We start from the raw sequence: 19,798 nt of genomic DNA on the forward strand, positions 1-19,798 counted from the left end.
ATCAACTTTTTTCCTGTGTTCCACTATGAAAAACTACAAGTCTGTTGTCCAGTTCTATTATTGTAGTTCACATGTGACTTAATCACATTCACGGATGAAAAAGCCATTGTAACTTTATTGAATTGCTAGTGAACAAGCCTGCAGGACAGGCGAAACGTGTCTGGCATTTTCAGCTGGCATTAAACATTGATTTTGCGCACAGACACAGCGTCGATTACTTTTGTGGTGAAATTAGGGTGGAATGTTGATGACCGTGACTGGGAGGTCATTTCTTCGACGCGCCCTTTGATCTGGAGACAGCGGGTATTCCCATTCGCTTGTGGAGTATATATATATATATATATATATATATATATATATATATATATCTGCGGTCACCAGCAGATAGTTATAGATACAACCTAGTTTCCATAGGAAATCTCAAAATTCTATTTTGAATAGCTTTGGCGCCGGTTGACGAATCCTCGCGAAATATTCAAAACAAATGGGGCGCTCCGTTCAGCTCCTACCCTGAAAGTCTCGGGGTGATTCGTCAAGCGGGGGCCGAGAAAAAGGGGGGGTCCCAAAACGCGTTTTCCCCATGCATTTTTCCATAGGACCTTTAGTCGAAGGTAGAGCCCGAACGACTGAACAGAATTACGTGAAATTTGGCAAAGAGGTAGTCCTCAGGTCAGGCAGGTGCCTTTTGCATATATGGTGTAAATCCGTTCAGTAGTTCCTGTGAAAATCAAAAGTAAAATCATATACATATCTGGGCGGAGCCTAACCACACATCTCATTGTGAGATCTGATTGGCTGTCAGCACTTCATCCAAGAAGTGTTGGCAGCCATCTTGGGACCAATATACATGATAACACCTCATTAAAAAGCATTGCAGTTAATAGAAGGCTTTAAGACTTTAGTTACATTATAAATCATTTGTTGATGGTACCATACTCATTTTAGGAATTGTGGTATGTTCTAAGGTGATTTTACCATGTGAAAAAGCCTTCTGCTGGGATATCATGAATCATGTTTGAGAGAAAACTATTTTCACATGCTTTTCCCACAGAGGTTTGGAAGGTGATCTATAAGCTAAACTGAGAGCATATTTTCTGTAAATTCACATTATCTTTCTCAGTCATGTGAGAATGAAGTCTGACATTCTCAGTAAAACATGTACATCCAACAAGGGCAGAGACTGTCAGTTGATTCCTTTGTGTTCTACTGCAGCTTCCCAGAGTGTTCCAAAGAACAACTAGAGCGCTAACAGTCTTACTGATGACAAAGGTATGGCACACCTGAAGCCATCTTGATTGGAATAAAGTGGTAACATTTAAAACATTTAATTTGCAAAGTAGAGTGAGTAGTAGAAAGTAGTAGAGAGTAGTAGAGAGTGAGTAGTAGAGAGTAGTAGAGAGTGAGTAGTAGAGAATAGTAGAGTGTGAGTAGCAGAGTGAGTAGTAGAGAGTAGTAGAGAGAGAGTAGTAGAGAGTAGTAGAGAGTGAGTAGTAGAGAGTGGTAGAGAGAGTAGTAGAGAGTGAGTACTAGAGAGTAGTAGAGAGTGAGTAGTAGAGAGTAGTAGAGAGTGAGTAGTAGAGAGCAGTAGAGAGTGAGTAGTAGAGAGTGAGTAGTAGAGAGAGAGTAGTAGAGAGTAGTAGAGTAGTAGAGCATGAGTAGTAGAGAGTGAGTAGTAGAGAGTAGTGGAGTAGTAGAGAGTGAGTAGTAGAGAGTAGTAGAGAGTGAGTATTAGAGTGAGTACTAGAGAGTAGTAGAGAGCGAGTAGCAGAGAGCTAGTAGAGAGTGTGTAGTAGAGAGTGAGTAGTAGAGAGTAAGTAGTAGAGAGAGTAGTAGAGAGTGAGAAGTAGAGAGAGTAGTAGAGTAGTAGAGAGTGAGTAGTAGAGTGAGTAGTAGAGAGTAGTTGAGAGTGAGTAGTAGAGAATCAGTAGTGGAGAGTGAGCAGTAGAGAGTAGTAGAGAGTGAGAAGTAGAGAGTGAGTAGTAGAGAGTGAGTAGTAGAGAGTAGTAGAGAGTGAGTAGTAGAGAGTGAGTAGTAGAGAGTGAGTAGTAGAGAGAGAGTAGTAGAGAGTGAGTAGTAGAGAATAGTAGAGAGTGAGTAGTAGAGCGAGTAGTAGAGAGTAGTTGAGTAGTAGAGAGTGAGTAGCAGAGAGAGTAGTAGAGGGTAGTAGAGAGTGAGTAGTGGAGAGTGAGTAGTAGAGAGCGAGTAGTAGAGAGTGAGTAGTAGAGAGTGAATAGTAGAGAGTGAGTAGTAGAGAGAGAGTAGTAGAGAGTAGGAGAGAGTAGTAGAGAGTGAGTAGTAGAGAGAGAGTAGTAGAGTAGTAGAGAGTGAGTGCTAGAGAGCAGCAGAGAGTAGTAGAGTGAGTAGTAGAGAGTAGTAGAGAGTGAGTAGTAGAGAGTGAATAGTAGAGAGTAGTAGTAGAGAGTAGTAGAGAGAGAGAGTAGTAGAGAGTAGTAGCGAGTGAGTAGTAGAGAGTGGTAGAGAGTGAGTAGTAGAGTAGTAGGGAGTGAGTGGTAGAGAGTTGTAGAAAGTAGTAGAGTGAGTAGTAGAGAGTGAATAGTAGAGAGTAGTAGAGAGAGAGTAGTAGAGAGTGAGTAGTAGAGTGAGTAGTAGAGAGTAGTAGCGAGTGAGTAGTAGAGTAGTAGAGAGTGAGTAGTTGAGAGTGAGTAGTAGAGAGTGAGTAGTAGAGAGTAGTAGAGAGTGAGTAGTAGAGAGAGAGTAGTAGAGAGTAGTAGAGAGTCAGTAGTAGAGTAGTAGAGAGTAGTCAGTCAGTGTCAGTGTCAGTCAATGTCAGTCAGTCAGTGTCAGTCAGTCTGTCAGTGTCAGTCAATCAGTGTCAGTCAATCAGTGTCAGTCAATCAGTGTCAGTCAGTCAGTGTCAGTCAGTCAGTGTCAGTCAATCAGTGTCAGTCAGTGTCAATCAGTGTCAGTCAGTGTCAGTGTCAGTCAGTCAGTGTCAGCTAGAGCAGCTCTGCTGACCTGGTTCTCTGTCTCTAAAGAAGCTCTGCTGGCCTGGTTCTCTCTCTCTAAAGCAGCTCTGCTGACCTGGTTTCTCTGGCTCTACAGCAGGTCTGCTGACCTGGTTCTCTGGCTCTAGAGCAGCTCTGCTGACCTAGTTCTTATGCTACAGAGCAGCTCTGCTGATCTAGTTCTCTGGCTCTACAACAGCTCTGCAGACCTGGTTCTCTGGCTCTAAAGCAGCTCCGTTGACCCAGTTCTATGGCTCTGAAGCAGTTCTGCTGACATGGTTCTCTGGCTCTATAGAAGCTCTGCTGGCCTGGTTCTGTCCCTCTAAAGCAGCTCTACTGACCTGGTTTCTCTGGCTCTGCAGCAGCTCTGCTGACCTGGTTCTCTGGCTCTAGAGCAGCTCTGTTGACCTGGTTCTTAGGCTCTAGAGCAGCTCTACTGACCTGGTTCTCTGGCTCTAAAGCAGCTCTGCTGACCTGGTTCTATGGCTCTAAAGCAGCTCTGCTGATTTGGTTCTCTGGCTCTAGAGTAGCTCTGCTGACCTGGTTCTCTGGCTCTAAAGCAGCTCTGCTAACCTGGTTCTCTGGCTCTAAAGCAGCTCTGCTGGCCTGGTTCTCTGGCTCTAAAGCAGCTCTGCTGACCTGGTTCTCTGACTCTAGAGCAGCTCTGCTGACCTAGTTCTTAGGCTCTAGAGCAGCTCTGCTGACCTGGTCCTCTGGCTCTACAGCAGCTCTGCTGACCTGGTTTTCTGTACTCACGACGCACGCACCCGACTTCGCGAAAATATATTTAAAAATAATATAAGTTTCTTATAAGTACAAATATATTATTTTGATGAATATCTTACATAATCTCTTGCCTTAATATGTATATTAAAGACACATACATATCATTTGGAACATAAATTGTTTTTGCGGGAGTCGCGCACCCAGCGCGCCCCAGCACGTATATGATGTCACGCGGGACCCGCAAGCGCGCAAACATCTTGTACCATAATGCGCATGTGTCATGAATGCGCGGGAGCAGGAGTCGCAGACTGGTCGCATACCAATCGCGCATATCGCGTGATATTAAATGTATATGATGTAACTGAAAAACACGCAGCCGTCGCACACCATACGCGGATCCTTCATGACTTTTCTAAAATGGCGGCTAGAATGCGTGCACCCACCGTGATGTGTACACTTTGAGTGCGCGACTGCAAATTTTTTTTTATTTTTTTTAAAGAAAATGATATAAATATATTAAAATAAAAAATGAAAACAAGAAAATTAATCAATATTTCAGTTTTAATTAAAACATTTTTTTTTGCAATTTTCAGAAAAATATATGTTATTTAATGAATAAAATATTTATAAATAAACAGTTAAAAAACTGTAGAAAATCAGTACAAAAAAATAGATATAACTACTATCACACTTAAAAGTTAGCATTTAAAAAACCTTTGAAATTCACTGAAAAAAAACATAGGTTTCAGAGACGTTATAGTTAGAAATTAGCATTTAAAAAACCTTAGAAATTCACAGAAAAAACCATAGGTTTCAGGGGTGTTATAGTTAACTGCCCATTTCACTCGTACAAAACCATAGAAATTCCTCCGTTATAGTTAGTTCTGCTAACTATAACTCACGCACCCGCAATGCACTGCTGATGATGTCACATATTGCATCATTCATGACATGGTCAGTGACATCACTGATGACATCACTGATGACATCTCAAATGACATCACTGATGACATCACTGATGACATCATCCACTGAATGTGGTTTAGTTTGAAATTTAAATATGTATTATATATATATACCAATCTGTATTGAAGATAGTAGAGAGATGTGTGTAGAAAATGGTGTGAGACGTGAGGTAAAGAGAGAGGTTGGGGCAGATTTGAAGTAGATGGAGGAGAGATAAAGAGGTGAGATAGAAACAGAGCAGTGAGATGCAGTGAGGGGGTGGTAGAGAAGAAGGGAGCCCTTAGAATGTGGCCCTGTGCAGTCCTCTACTTTCTTTGTGCCTTACAATGTCTCTGCTAAAATGTCCACTCAGTTTTTGTAACATTATAGGGTAGCTTACTGTGGGAAAACTATTTGGATACAAAGACTGGTGTACTCAGCCTGAACATAACCAAGCAGTGGCAAACCCAACAGTTTAGGTGTTCCTATAGTCCATGCATAGACCGACAGAAGTGTTCAGAGAGATTATACGCCCCGAGGCAGCAGATATAGTCACAGATGAACACCTAACAAAAAGTGGTCCACAGGCTGATAGCCTGCATCTAAACATGGGCAAATCAACTTCTGCAATTTCGGCATGACAGATGTTCTGTATATCGGTAAGCCTAGTCACAGGAATGCCAAAGGGAAGGCGATTGAAATTTATTTTATCTCCCAGCAGACACAGTTATCAGAGACGAGTTTATCTTACAATATTGAAAATATGATATTGAAAGTAGAAACCAAAAAAAAGTATTGATTGTTTGACTGAATTTCAAGTATAGAGCGAGTTTGGCAGAGATCTGCAAAGTGGTTGTGTTCCTGTCAAACTATAGGATGAGAGGAGGGGTTTGGACAGTGAATTGTGCTGCAAAAATAAAAAAGAACAAAACGGTAATTTATGGACATGGATCCAAAGAATGTTTCTCAGAGCAAACAAACACAAGCATTTGCAAAGCTAACCAACTTCACTTTGCCAATGCTTGTAGATATGTGACACAAGTATTGGCACTGCCATTGGCAAAACCAATAGCAGCGTGCAGTCTTCTTCGGTTAGTATTTTGTATACCTCGAAGATGGCTGACCTTTAAGTGTAAATCAAGCATGAATGCTCTCTTGGAGGTATAGAAAATAATGTTCCAAGATGGCAGCCCACATCTTTTAGCTTGCCAATGTTTCTGATACAATTTTACAAACATCGGCAAAGCCAATATTGGCGCCAAATCGGAGCATTGTTATCTATAGTTCCAAGATGGTGGATATCCTTTCTTTAGATGCTCTGTGTCTGTCATCTTGGAAGTATCTAAAATAAATGTTCAGAAATCTTAGAAATGTATTTCATACACTTTCAAGATGGCATCTATTTTACAAGTTGGCCATATATGCAATTGTACAAGCATTAGCAAAGATAGCAGCAATGGAGGGTATGAAGAGGAAGATGGTGGAAGAGACATAGATAGAGAGAGAGAGAGAGAGAGAGAGAGAGAGAGAGAGAGGTGCAGTAGTACTAGATGTAGACGGTGGAGAGAGAGGGAAGAGCAGGACATGCACTGCTATCGAGTCCTAAAGCTCAAACAGCATAGTAAAATGCAATTACAAAAATATTTCCCCGGTACAAACAATGACAGGATAACAATGAAAACTGAGGGGGAAACATTAGTGCTATAGAGGATGGGAAAACACAAGAATGGAGCCGAAAGTCACGGAATTCGGTGCAGAGAATTGATATAAACAAGAAATGTATCTAATCATAAGGAAGGGGCAGACACAAAACCCACTCTAAGCATATGTTAAATTATTGGCAAGAATGGGATCTTAAAGTGCGGATGCAATAATGGATATTTGAAAAAGTCATTAGGAAAATTAAATACATATTTTGACATAAGCCCATCTAACAGGGACAGACTTTCATCTCTTGCTTTTGGTAAATAAATAAATGTATTTGCTGTTTCGTCTTTAGATCGTCCCAGAAAACTTCAGTGTTTATAACTTAATACTCGAAATGAGGACCCAGAGGCCATCATTGGTGCAAACAAAGGTATGGCAATGTGGAGTGAAAATCAGTCATTGTATTTATCACATTTCAATGGATATATTTTCAGTTTAGAATTGGAAAATATCGAATATCTTTGATGTCTTAAAGCCTTTCTGATCTGTATGGCTTTTCTGGTTACTAATACTTGCCCAGTAGGAAACTAAACAACTGGATTCATTCTGCACAGAGAGATTATGGTGATGGATGTGAGATGGTGAATATCCCACACTAATTCCCCAATTTTGCGCTCTCTAATTGTTTTGAATGCTCTGCTTGGTTTCCGCGGTGCGGCTGCTGTGCTCCAGATCTGCTCTGCCTCTGCTTGTGCTGTGACACTGAGAGGTATGAGGCTCCTCAAGGAGGGGAAGATGATTAGTTCATTAGGTCGAGCATTCAAGACCTCTTGTATATACTTTAGTATATACTTGTATGGATGTATGACGTTACAACGCATACTTTTACAACGCATGCACTTACAATGCAATTTTTACAACGCAACATCCACTACAACGCATTCCATTACATCGCATGACACTACAACGCATTTTTAAAAACTACCTTTACAACGCATTCCATTACATCGCATACTACCTTTACAACGCATACCATTACAACGCATAATGTTAAATTGCATTTAAGGTAAGTATTGGATAGTATAGGGGTAAATATTACTATTCCAACTCCAGGGGGTGCAACAGTAGGGTAAGTGTTGGATAGTATGGGGGTAAAAATTACTATTCTAACTCCAGGGGGTGCAACAGTAGGGTAAGTGTTGGATAGTATAGGGGTAAAAAATACTATTCTAACTCCAGGGGGTGCAACAGTAGGGTAAGTGTTGGATAGTGTAGGGGTTAAAAATTACTATTCTAACTCCAGGGGGTGCAACAGTAGGGTAAGTGTTGGATAGTGTAGGGGTTAAAAATTACTATTCTAACTCCAGGGGGTGCAACAGTAGGGTAAGTGTTGGATAGTATAGGGGTAAAAATTACTATTCTAACTCCAGGGGGTGCAACAGTAGGGTAAGTGTTGGATAGTATAGGGGTAAAAAATACTATTCTAACTCCAGGGGGTGCAACAGTAGGGTAAGTGTTGGATAGTGTAGGGGTTAAAACTTACTATTCTAACTCCAGGGGGTGCAACAGTAGGGTAAGTGTTGGATAGTGTAGGGGTTAAAAATTACTATTCTAACTCCAGGGGGTGCAACAGTAGGGTAAGTGTTGGATAGTGTAGGGGTTAAAAATTACTATTCTAACTCCAATGCTATGCATTGTAATGGTATGCGTTGTAATGGTATGCGTTGTAATGCCTGCGTTGTAGTGACATGCGATGTAGTGTCTGCGTTGTAATGGTATGCGTTGTAATGGTATGCGTTGTAGTGTCATGCGTTGTAAAGGATGTTGCGTTGTAATGCCTGCGTTGTAAGTGTAGTGCGATGTAATAGTTGCGTTGTAAAGGTTGTTTCCCACTTGTATGTGTATGTACTTTGTGGGCTCTGGAGATCAGCCCTAGGACTTGTCTGCTTCCACTTAGGGACTTTCTTTCTGTTCAACTGCCTCTTTTTAACTCTCTTGATGAAAAACGACCTGCAGAGGTCAGTAAAATACCAGAATTGCTTTCTGCTGAGGGACTTTCCTTTTTTTAAAATATTTCTGGCTACCGTCTCAATTTAACTTTCCTGATAGAAAACGACCAGCAGAGGTCAGTAAATACTAGAATCACTTTAGCATTCTCTAGATTCCTGTCCATAGAAGTTGTCTTCCACGAGCACCCGTAGACAATAATATTTTTTTCAAATCTTGGATTTTCAGTGTTATGACCACTGAAGGCCCTGATTTTATATTAAAAACAGAGCTTTGGATTATACCATTTCCCACTGAAAGGCAATATTTCTCTCCATATGTTCCCATACCAGGCGTGTCACGCAGTTTGGTGCTTACTTTCCATCCATGTTGAAGGACAGTAGATGTTTCAGCACCCAGGCTAATGTGCTGCATAGCTAAATACATATAAGGTCCCAAAGGCGAGACCGATTGCATTGCAAATGCTTGTTTTTAAAGGAAACCTCATCTGAATGGCTTTCGGACCCTTACACTGATTGCTTATAAGCTGAAACTGCTGAGTGCATGGCCTCTCTTATGGTTACTTGTCCATCACTGACAGGCACCTGCACAGTGACCAGGGGCGGCTTTTGGCCTCGGTGACCTGGGTCCAGGAGGAGCTGGCCACCTGAGCTGCCTGAAATAAATGTGCTTTTCCCAATCCACCAGTGCAGTTAATTGTCTTCAAGCTGTGTGTAAAATCATGCTTTAACAAAGAAAAATGCAACCCAGCACACTAAACGTGTAAAAAACACTGTCTTTAATCACAAGAAGGAATGCAACAATGTAATCTGTCACACGTGATTAAGGAGAGTCCCTGAGATTATAAGTAATTCCAGTTTTATTTATTCATGATTCACAACTGGAAATTCATTCAGTTGTAGCCAGTGTGGAAAGCTATTCCTCCTTGTGATTACAGTGCTTGCTACACATGCTTAGAGTGATGGGTTGCATTTTACTTTGTAATTGTGAATCAGGATTTTTTTATGATGGAGGCCTTAAGGCAGCTTAACCCTCATTCGTGTGCACTGGCCTTGCTAGTTAAATAATTGTGTTATTACTCAGGGAATAGTGGTAGGTGCGGTCTGTCTTGCGTTTGCCTTTGCCATCAGATTGTCAATCATTTATTGTGAAATCATGCTTCTTTAATTTTCTTAGCCTCCGTGGATTACCTCTCTCCCACTCCACTTTCCTTCTTCCTCAGCCTCGTCCCAGGGATTCTCACCTCCAGTTTAGCATCTGAATAGATGATTGAGGTGAGGGGACTAGGTGCAAAAGTGTGTTCACAGGCCAGTCACTCTCTGAGGTATTTAGCCAGGACCATACCTGTGAGCACAAAAGGGCGGCCTCCCACTAGGCTCATCAATGGGAGGGGGCAGATGGGGAAGGAGTGGACGAGTATGATAAGGACGGGCACCAAATTTAGTTTTGCCTGGGGCGCTGTCTGAGGAAAGGCTGCCCTGCTCGTAAGCCCTTCCTGGCCATCCTCTTCTGCAGAGTAATCCGAGTCCTGCAGCTCTGAATTCAGTGGGAGTTTAATTCTTAAAACAGACAAGCAGTCTTCAAACAATACAATAAGAATGTATAGAAATGTATAAACTGAATGTTTATTATTTATTTTACATTTAAATATTATGTGTGTGTGTGTGTGTGTGTGTGTGTGGTTGTGTGTGTGTGTGTGTGTGTGTCAGTGTGTCAGTGTGTCGGCCAGTCAGCCAGCTACACTCCAACTAATGGGAGCGCCGCAGAACACCAAGGGAGGAAGCGAGTGAAACCCGAAGCAACTGGGCGTCTGACGAAGGCATTAGCCAAAATGCATTATGCCTGTTGTGTATGGTGAATTAAAGGCTTCCAATAAATTCCCCGCTGTGTCCTCTGGTCTTTCTACACGGAGGAACTTGTTCGCATATTTTCACGCGTTGGCCAGTTACGCGTGTACAGAGGACCCGCCTTATAAGTGGCCTGCGACAAATATTGGCTGGCAACGAGTGTTTAAATATCCAAGGTATTGGAAGTTGCAGGCCCACCGTGGGGACAAGCCAGGCATGTGGCCGCTGCTGCTAGCAGTCTGTGACTTCTCGGGGATGTGGGATTACTTAATCTGCACGCCATGGCCCGGTTTTGGATCTTGCACCTGTGGTTGAGGCGTTGGGGACTCGAGGCTGCTCGTAACACCGTAATTGTGGGATTAACTCAGCTGACATTTGCCCTCTCCCCCCCCTTGCTGGGCACACAAGCACTCACAGTAGTATATAACAGCTCCGTCATCCATACTCACCGGGACAATGCCTGCTGGGAATTGAAGTTCAGTGAACAACTGACGGCAGCTGGAGGCAATAAATAACGGAGCCAGCTACACCAACTAATGGGAGCGCCGCAGAACACCAAGGGATGAAGCGAGTGAAACCCGAAGCAACTGGGCGTCTGATGAAGGCATTAGCCGAAATGCATTATGCCTGTTGTGTTTGGTGAATTAAAGGCTGCCAAGAAATTCCCTGCTGTGTCCTCTGGTCTTTCCACACTGAGGGATATATATATATATATATATATATATATATATATATATATATTCACTGAAAAAACCATAGGTTTCACACATGTTATAGTTAGCGGAAATTTTACTGATAAAAAACCAATGAAATTGCCCCGTTATAGTTAGTGCTGGCAACTATAACTCACGCGACCGCAATCCTCTGCTGATGCTAATACTGTATTTAGACACTTATTTGCCCATGTCTTCTTCCATACATTTTTAGCTATACATATATTACAAATATTTTTTTTTCATAAAGACACATATGTCATCAGCAGAAGATTGCGGTCGCGTGAGTTATAGTTGCCAGCACTAACTATAACGGGGCAATTTCATTGGTTTTTTATCAGTAAAATTTCCGCTAACTATAACATGTGTGAAACCTATGGTTTTTTCAGTGAATTTGCAAGGTTTTTTAAATGCTAATTCCTAACTATAACGTGTGTGAAACCTATGGTTTTTTCAGTGAATTTGTACGGTTTTTTAAATGCTAAGTGACTTTACGCCATTCGTGGCGTGCGCGCCCACTTAACGCAGTTCGTTCCGTGCGCGCACGGTGCGCTTCGCGCACCGTGCGCGCACAGTGAGCACGCGGTGCGCTTCGCGCACCGCGCACCCACTTTACGCAGTTAGTGCCGTGCCCACGTTACGCTAGATGGGCCATGTACGCACGATGCGCTTCGCGCACCGTGCGCACATGGAGGACATATTATGCGCTTCCTTGTGATAGGTAATCTGTTGAAATTTTTTGGGAAAATTTTCTGTGCTCTGATAAGCCATGCACAAATGGTGGCCTTCGGCCACCATTTGCACAAGGGGTGGAGAAAGTGTGGATAGTGTTTTTTTAATTTTTATTTTTTTACCGTACGCTTACGGTAAGCGTACGGTAAGCGTACCCCGCGAAATTGCCGAAAAAAAAATAATGCCGTTTTTGCTCTTGGGGGATGTTTGGGGACTCCCTCAACATGACTATGTGAGAGGGAGTTGTCAAAACATCCCCGTAACATGTTTTTGGCCATCATGTTTGATACATAACACTCAGTGCGGTAGACAAAATGGCGGACGCCGCTTCCTGGTTTCTGCCGATTCGAATGTTTACTAAGATCTAAGAGCCAATCAGAATCGCGCTCGCGCACGCCACCGTACGCTTACCGTAAGCGTACGGTAAGCGTACCGTAAGCGGGCTCAGATATATATATTGATTTAAAGGCTATTTTCTCAGAATCTACTGAACAGATTTACACCAAACCTACAAAAGGCACTTCCTTGACCTAGGGACTACCTCTCTGCCAAATTTCTAGTAATTCTGTTCAGCCGTTCGGGCTGTAGCTCGTTCTAAAGGTCCTATGGAAAAATGCATGGGAAAAACGCGTTTTGGGACCCCCCTTTTATCTCAGCCCCCGCTTGACGAATCCCCCCGAGACTTTCAGGGTAGGAGCGGAGCGTAGCGCCCCACCTATTTTGAGAAATTCGCGAGGATTCGTCGACCGGCGCCAAAGTTATTCAAAATAGAATGTTGAGGTTTTCCTATGGAAACGTGGTCCTAACTATAACTACCTACTGGCGACCGCCAGTAGGTAATATATATATATATATATATATATATATATATATATGTATATATATGTATATATATATTCACTGAAAAAACCATAGGTTTCACACATGTTATAGTTAGTGGAAATTTTACTGATAAAAAACCAATGAAATTGCCCCGTTATAGTTAGCGCAGGCAACTATAACTCACGCGACCGCAATCCTCTGCTGATGCTAATACTGTATTTAGACACTTATTTGCCCATGTCTTCTTCCATACATTTTTAGCTATACATATATTACAAATATTTTTTTTTCATAAAGACACATATGTCATCAGCAGAGGATTGCGGTCGCGTGAGTTATAGTTGCCTGCGCTAACTATAACGGGGCAATTTCATTGGTTTTGTATCAGTAAAATTTCCACTAACTATAACATGTGTGAAACCTATGGTTTTTTCAGTGAATTTGCAAGGTTTTTTAAATGCTAATTCCTAACTATAACGTGTGTGAAACCTATGGTTTTTTCAGTGAATTAGTACGGTTTTTTAAATGCTAAGTTTTTTTCCCTTATAATAAGCCCTGTACATTTGGTGGCCTACGGCCACCAAAAGCACAGGGGGTGGGGTAAGTGTGGATAGTGTTTTTTTCCATTGTAATAAGCCCAGCACATTTGGTGGCCTTCGGCCACCAAAAGCACAGGGGGTGGGGTAAGTGTGGATAGTGTTTTTTTTATTTTTATTTTTTTACCGTACGCTTACCGTAAGCGTACGGTAAGCGTACCCCGTGAAATTGCCGAAAAAAAAATAAAACCGTTTTTGCACTTGGGGGATGTTTGGGGACTCCCTCCACATGACTATGTGGGAGGGAGTTGTCAAAACAGCCCCTTTACATGTTTTTGGGCTTCCGATTTTAAAAATCTCTCTCAGTGCGAGAGACAAAATGGCGGCCGCCGCTTCCTGGTTTCGGCCGATTCGAATGTTTACTAAGATCTAAGAGCCAATCAGAATCGCGCTCGCGCACGCCACCGTACGCTTACCGTAAGCGTACGGTAAGCGTACCGTAAGCTGGCTCAGATATATATATTGATTTAAAGGCTATTTTCTCAGAATCTACTGAACAGATTTACACCAAACCTACAAAAGGCACTTCCTTGACCTAGGGACTACCTCTCTGCCAAATTTTGAGTAATTCTGTTCAGCCATTCGGGCTATAGCTCGTTCTAAAGGTCCTATGGAAAAATGCATGGGAAAAACGCGTTTTGGGACCCCCCTTTTATCTCAGCCCCCGCTTGACGAATCCCCCCGAGACTTTCAGGGTAGGAGCGGAGCGTAGCGCCCCACCTATTTTGAGAAATTCGCGAGGATTCGTCGACCGGCGCCAAAGTTATTCAAAATAGAATGTTGAGGTTTTCCTATGGAAACGTGGTCCTAACTATAACTACCTACTGGCTATCGCCAGTAGGTAATATATATATATATATATATATATATATATATATATATATATATATAAAACCATAGGTTTCAGGGACGTTATAGTTACTTGGGCATTTGACTCATATAAAACGAGAGAAATTCGCCTATAATAGTTAGTTGAGCTAACTATAACTTGCGCGCCCGCAATGCACTGCTGATCACTTCACATATTACATCACTCATTACATGGTCAGTGACATCACTGATGACATCACTGATAACATTTCAAATGACATCTCTGATGACATCATCCAGTGAATGTGTGTTTCTGTAAAGTTGAAATATTTTTCATATATATCTATGCCAAGGTGTATTGAAGAATGAGTGGATTTACAAGTGCATGAAAGGATTATTTAGTAGGTGCGTGACTGACTGTATAAGTGAGTGATTGAACGTGTCTTACTGAATGCATGGGTTAGTGAATAAACTGTGTGAAAGTCTTTATTAGTCTCTCAGTTGGTGTGTAAGCAACTGCATGGGTTGGTGAGAAGCTACATGAGTGTCTATATGGGTTATTGATTTGTTGTATGAGTATCTGTATGGGTGCCTGAGTGTCTGTGTGAGTGGGTAGGGGTGTGTGACTCTGTGCATAGATGTCTGAGTGGGTGATTCACTGGTTGTATGGATTCAAAAGTGCATCTGGAAAGGGCTGTATGGGTGAGTTAGTGTGTGTATTGGTGTGTTGGTGAGTGAATGAATGTCTCAGTAGTATATGTGTGACTAACTACATATGTTTTAAGGCAGTATAGGTGAGCGTTGCAGTATATAAATGACTATAGGTGAGAGTAAGATATTTGAAGAGTGGGTGTATAAATGAGTGTCTGCTTGTATCAGTGATTGTATAAGACAGTAAGTATGTGTTAGTATCTGCATAAATAAGTGATGTGGTGTGTGTATAACGGAGTTGGTGTGTATAACTGTATACATGAGTAAATGGGTATGTGATTGATTCTTTGCATGACTGACTAGGTGTGTGAATAACTAGATGGATGAGTGGCGGAGTGTGACTGTATGTATAGGTGTATGAGTGCATAATATAGTACTGTATTGATGAGTAACTGCATGTATAAGTGACTGGATGTGTGTGTAGACCTAGGAAATAGTCGGTGGTATGTAGTATCTGGCATTGTTGTGTGTATGGTTTCAAAAAATCAAATGTCCAAGTAACTATAATGTCTCTGAAACCTATGGTTTTTTCAGTGAATTTCTAAGGTTTTTTAAATGCTAATTTCTAACTATAACGTCCCTGAAACCTATGTTTTTTTCAGTGAATTTCCAAGGTTTTTTAAATGCAAATTTCTAACTATAACGTCTGTAAAACCTATGTTTTTTTTAGTGAATTTCAAGCGTTTTTTAAATATCGAACTACTACTTTCTAACTTTAAAACTACATAAAATAAACTGCAAAACAGCTATGTAATGTAATATAGTTCACAAATTACAGTGAGTTTTTAAATAATACAAAATAATTTAACATTCAGAAAAAAAAATTCTCTCTTTTTTTGCTGTCATCAGTTTCTACTTAAGTTCTCTATTCACAGTGATGTCAGTGTAGATTCATCATAAACAGAAGGGGGAAAAAAACAATCAACTAGATTCTAAAAAAAAAAAATCCCTAATTCTCGCAAATATAATACAAAATTAACACATCCAATACTATTTCCAATCTTCAAATCTTACCTTTACTTTGTAGTTTCTGTTCACATTTTTCCAATACGCCAAATAATGTATCAAAAATTTCAATTTGAAATCATCCAGTATGAATTCCTTAAAGAATCTTTACACCTTCCCACTAGGACGAATGATGTATATAAAATCTTTGTTTTAGAAATATCAAGTATGAGTTGGGTAATTCATAAGGCAATCTCGGTTTCATTTCCAAGTGTGTCTCGTTACATTGACTCCAACCATTATTACACTTTAAATAAACTGTATAATGTCCACTTGCGGTAGTACTTCCAGCATGGAAAACAATAGCAACTGTTGCAAAAGTTCTTCCAGAAATAGATACTTGACTAGCAACAAATCTTTTAATTTTGGTTTCCATTTTTCTCCCATTTGGTCTACAGCTTTGCAGGATTAAAATCAAATATTTTCCATATCTTTGTAGGCATAATGTAGATAGCATTGTTGATTTACAACGAGAACAGATCATCTTGTGATCAGCTTCTTTTACTAATTTGGAAAATGGTACAGATTTGCAGTCAGGTATTGTTAAATATAGAAATCGTTCTCTGTCAACTATAGTGCTTGAAGTTAATGAACACTGTTTACATTTATGTTCCCATTTGTAACTGAGTCCAAATAAACTCTCTGAATTCCTTCATCTTCTAGTACTCCAAGCATAACCATCAGAAATTCTGGTGCATCTTGTTGTATATTAGCACTGAGCGTTAAAAATCCAGTACTTGTATCCAACAGTTGGCGAATACCAGAAGCAGAATGGATCTTACTTCTATCAGTTCTCAATTCTTGAAATAAAGTATAAAGTGCTGAACATAATCTTTTTTCCTGACTTTCCATAATTTCACCATAAACATGTTCAAGATAAAATATAACGTTTAGAATAACATTACCATAGCAGTTGACACCAGAAGCATTTTCTAATTGGTATCCGACAACATCATCACTTGTTTGTATTTTCTGCTTCTTTACATCTTTTCTTTTCTCTTGATTTTGTTTCTGCTTTTCAACCATAGTTGATTCTTCAACATGTTTGCGTTTTGAACACACAACACGTTTCTCATAAATAGGATATTCACCTAAACTTGGAGCATAAAGCCTTCTCAAACGATTGTATTCTATTACACAATTAACATCAGCACTAATCTTGTTCTCAACAAAATCAATTAAATACAAACAGACAACGTTCTAACTCGAGATAATGCAACATATACCATTCCCTCTTTAAACACAGTTTTTCCTACATTTCCCAAAGTATTATCTACACTTAAACCTTGAGATTTATGAATCGATATTGCATATGCTAAACAGAAGGGAAACTGTTTTTGCGAACATACAAGTCTTTTACAAGCAAAAAACGTGCAGCAGAACGCGCAATCTGTCTTACCTCTGTAATCTGATCAAATTTAACTCTCAAGAATTCAATTCCATTTCTATTTTGATATTTCACAAATTCAACAAATTTCCCCATTACTCCATTCACTAAACCTTCTTCTACGTTCTACGTGACTCTGGCTATCCCAACATGCCATGGCTGATGAAGCCTCTCCGAAACCCCAGATCAGCTGCAGATCACCGTTACAACGATGCACATGGGCAGACCAGACGAGTGATTGAGAGGACGTTTGGCCTCCTGAAGAGCCGATTCCGGTGCCTTCACAAGACAGGCGGGTCCCTCTCATATGCACCGGTGAAGGTCTGCAAAATCTTCCTCGTGTGCTGCATGCTGCACAACATGGCAGTGGAGAAGGCAGTGCCACTCATCCTGGAGCAGCATGAGCAAGAACATCCACCCGTGGAGGATGAAGGTCTTGGTCACGAGGCAAATGAGGAGGAGGATATCCGGAGTCAGCTCATACGTAACTTCTTCTCATAATGGTGAGTCACTGGGTCTGAGTGTGCACGCTTGGAGCCTTGTGTGGCATGTGTTGCAATGTGTGTGTCCAGCTGACTGTATGCTAAGTGAGTTAGATGTGTGTTCTGATGTGTCACTCGAGTGATGATGTCATTCCACTCATTTTAGCTGTGACCCTAATTTTTATATTCACACAGTGACAACATTATTCCTGTAGAGTAAATGACCATGTATGCGGATAACAATCTTTTAGCTGACTGCTTGTGTGTCTGTCATCCACAGGTTCTTGCGCATGTTGTCTGGTCATGTCATCATTGGCCTCCTGCTATTCCTCATGAGTATTGCAACGTGTGCTGAATCAGCGTTCCATGCACGGACATGTGGAAAAGTTATTTTGGGTGAGGATTGCAGCAAGGCATTTTGGGGTTGTTAGGTGTTTGGAATGTGTGGGGACTGCTCCTATGCATGTTGGGTTACCATGCATAAATGTCGACTCACCATGGGGCACATGACATGTAGCATGACTCCCATGAATTGATAGTCTACCTTCGTGACAGTCATCTCTAATGGTTAGTGGATTCTGATGAAGGCATCAATGTGTGTATAACTTCCCTCAGAAACATATGGCATGCTACGGGTGGACATGGTGTGGGACATCCCCATAACAGCCTCAATGGGGAATTGCAGCCTCTCCGTGTGCAGAAGGGGGTGTTTGGCTCATCCCCTTAACTTGTGTGCCAGGCCATTAGGATTTACTACATCTGTGTTGTGAAGGGGGTGTCGAGTGTAGGTCCCACATGTTCAGCAAAATGACCTGTGTGTCTGTTCATATTTATGCTTTTCCCTTAGTGTGAGCCTGAGTAATAAAGGGGTTCCTCACCCTCCAAGGTGCCTCATCTCTGTCAATGCAGGTCTCTTGCCACTTTGCATGCGGCATCTCTGGCATAGTTGTCAAAGATTGTGCATATGAGTCTATGTGTAGTTTGGCTACATGCATGCAGGTCTTCATGGGTCAGAATCTCTATTGTGCATGAAGTCCATGGTTGTGTATGTATTTGGGCATGTTGGTCCCCACGACGGGCCGTCAACACCTGCTGAGGGTGTGTCTCCTGTGCGCGGCTCGGCCTTCTGTTTCCTGATCCTGTGTCAGTCATCTTTGGTGATTGTGCATCCATTTTCTCTGGGTGTTCCATGGGTAACCGGACACTCCTTCCTTTACTTACACCTGTTGCATTTGTCCTTTCTGACATCCTTGTCTTTGTGTGCTACTGTTGGCATAGTTTCAAGGACATACCACCTGATGCTGCGCCCCCTGCAGCAAGGGCCCACAAAGTGGCGGGATTCCGCAACACACATGCCTCAAAGATGCTCCTCTCTGCCTACCTCCAGCCTTTCATTTTGCTGTCATCGCCTTGTCTGTGCCACTGTTGGGTACACGCGGTGCCAAAGGCAGGACCGTCAGCACATGCAACGTGCACATTGCACGACCCTCATGTCCTTGCATGACCCACATCAAACTACAGTCTGAGGTTGTAGCCACCCTCCAAGCAATGTCTATCCGAAACTCAACCGCCTGCTCTCAGCCATACCCTAAGCGCACACATGACATCTTTGCATGCTGAGTGTGCAACTCCAACTGCCTACACAGCGCTGCCTCTCCTTCCAGGCCCTGTCACACCAACCAGATCATGTCCCTCCTGCTCCACACCGGATCCGTACACCAGCAAGGCCATGCGAGTGGGACTCAGGCCTTCAGCATGTGGTATAGTGGCATCATCTGGCACATGGCCCAGGGCTCATCTCTCAGCGTGTCAATCTTCAATGTGTCCAGGACCCCCCCTCTCCACCATCACATGTGCACACAACCTCATCATCATGTCGTATGTCATTGACACCCAGGTGCTCCTCACCCAGCCATTGCCAGTTCCAACGTTCAAGAAGGCATGAGGTCCGTGGATGAATGGCTGAACATCAGCCACCTGAGGCTGAACTTGTACAGGACTGAGGTAAGCATCGGAGGATTGTCCCCTTACAGCTGGCTCAACTCCTTGTGTCCCACCTGCAGGGGCCATACACAAGCACCCAGTGGCCACGCACAAAAGATGTGCATCATGGATTTGTCACTCACATTTGTCATGCAAATCACCATCATCTGTACCTCATGCTGCAGCAGCCTCTGCATGATGCACATGATCCTCTGATAGATCCACTCCAAGGAAAGACAAACCATCCCCCAGGTCCATGACACCAGCCGTGTCAACTACTGCCCCGCCCTCTACGGAGCAAGTACATCCTAACTCACGGGAAAATTGTCCACATCCAGGGTGCATCTGCACAACTCAGCTTCAACATCCCGCGGCCCATCAACATCACTGTCCACCTGAGATAGCTGCAAGGGATCACT

At 42.1% G+C, this 19,798-nt stretch overlaps 1 protein-coding gene across 7 annotated transcripts in view; it reads left to right on the plus strand.

Annotated features, from left to right (window-relative positions):
- LOC146830535 (tyrosine-protein phosphatase non-receptor type 22-like) overlaps nt 1-19,798 on the plus strand; it is a 542,480-nt gene that overhangs the window by 266,714 nt on the left and 255,968 nt on the right. For 5 of the 7 annotated variants that reach the window (XM_085604743.1, XM_085604742.1, XM_085604746.1 and 2 more), the window contains one exon: nt 6,637-6,714. The exons of the other annotated variants lie outside the window; for them this stretch is intronic. In XM_085604743.1, coding sequence (XP_085460869.1) covers nt 6,637-6,714 — 78 coding nt within the window. The remainder of the gene's footprint in view (nt 1-6,636; nt 6,715-19,798) is intronic. 7 annotated transcript variants of the gene reach the window in all.

The sequence above is a fragment of the Triturus cristatus genome, chromosome 5_1 (assembly GCF_964204655.1).
Source record: "Triturus cristatus chromosome 5_1, aTriCri1.1, whole genome shotgun sequence".
Lineage (NCBI taxonomy): Eukaryota > Metazoa > Chordata > Amphibia > Caudata > Salamandridae > Triturus > Triturus cristatus.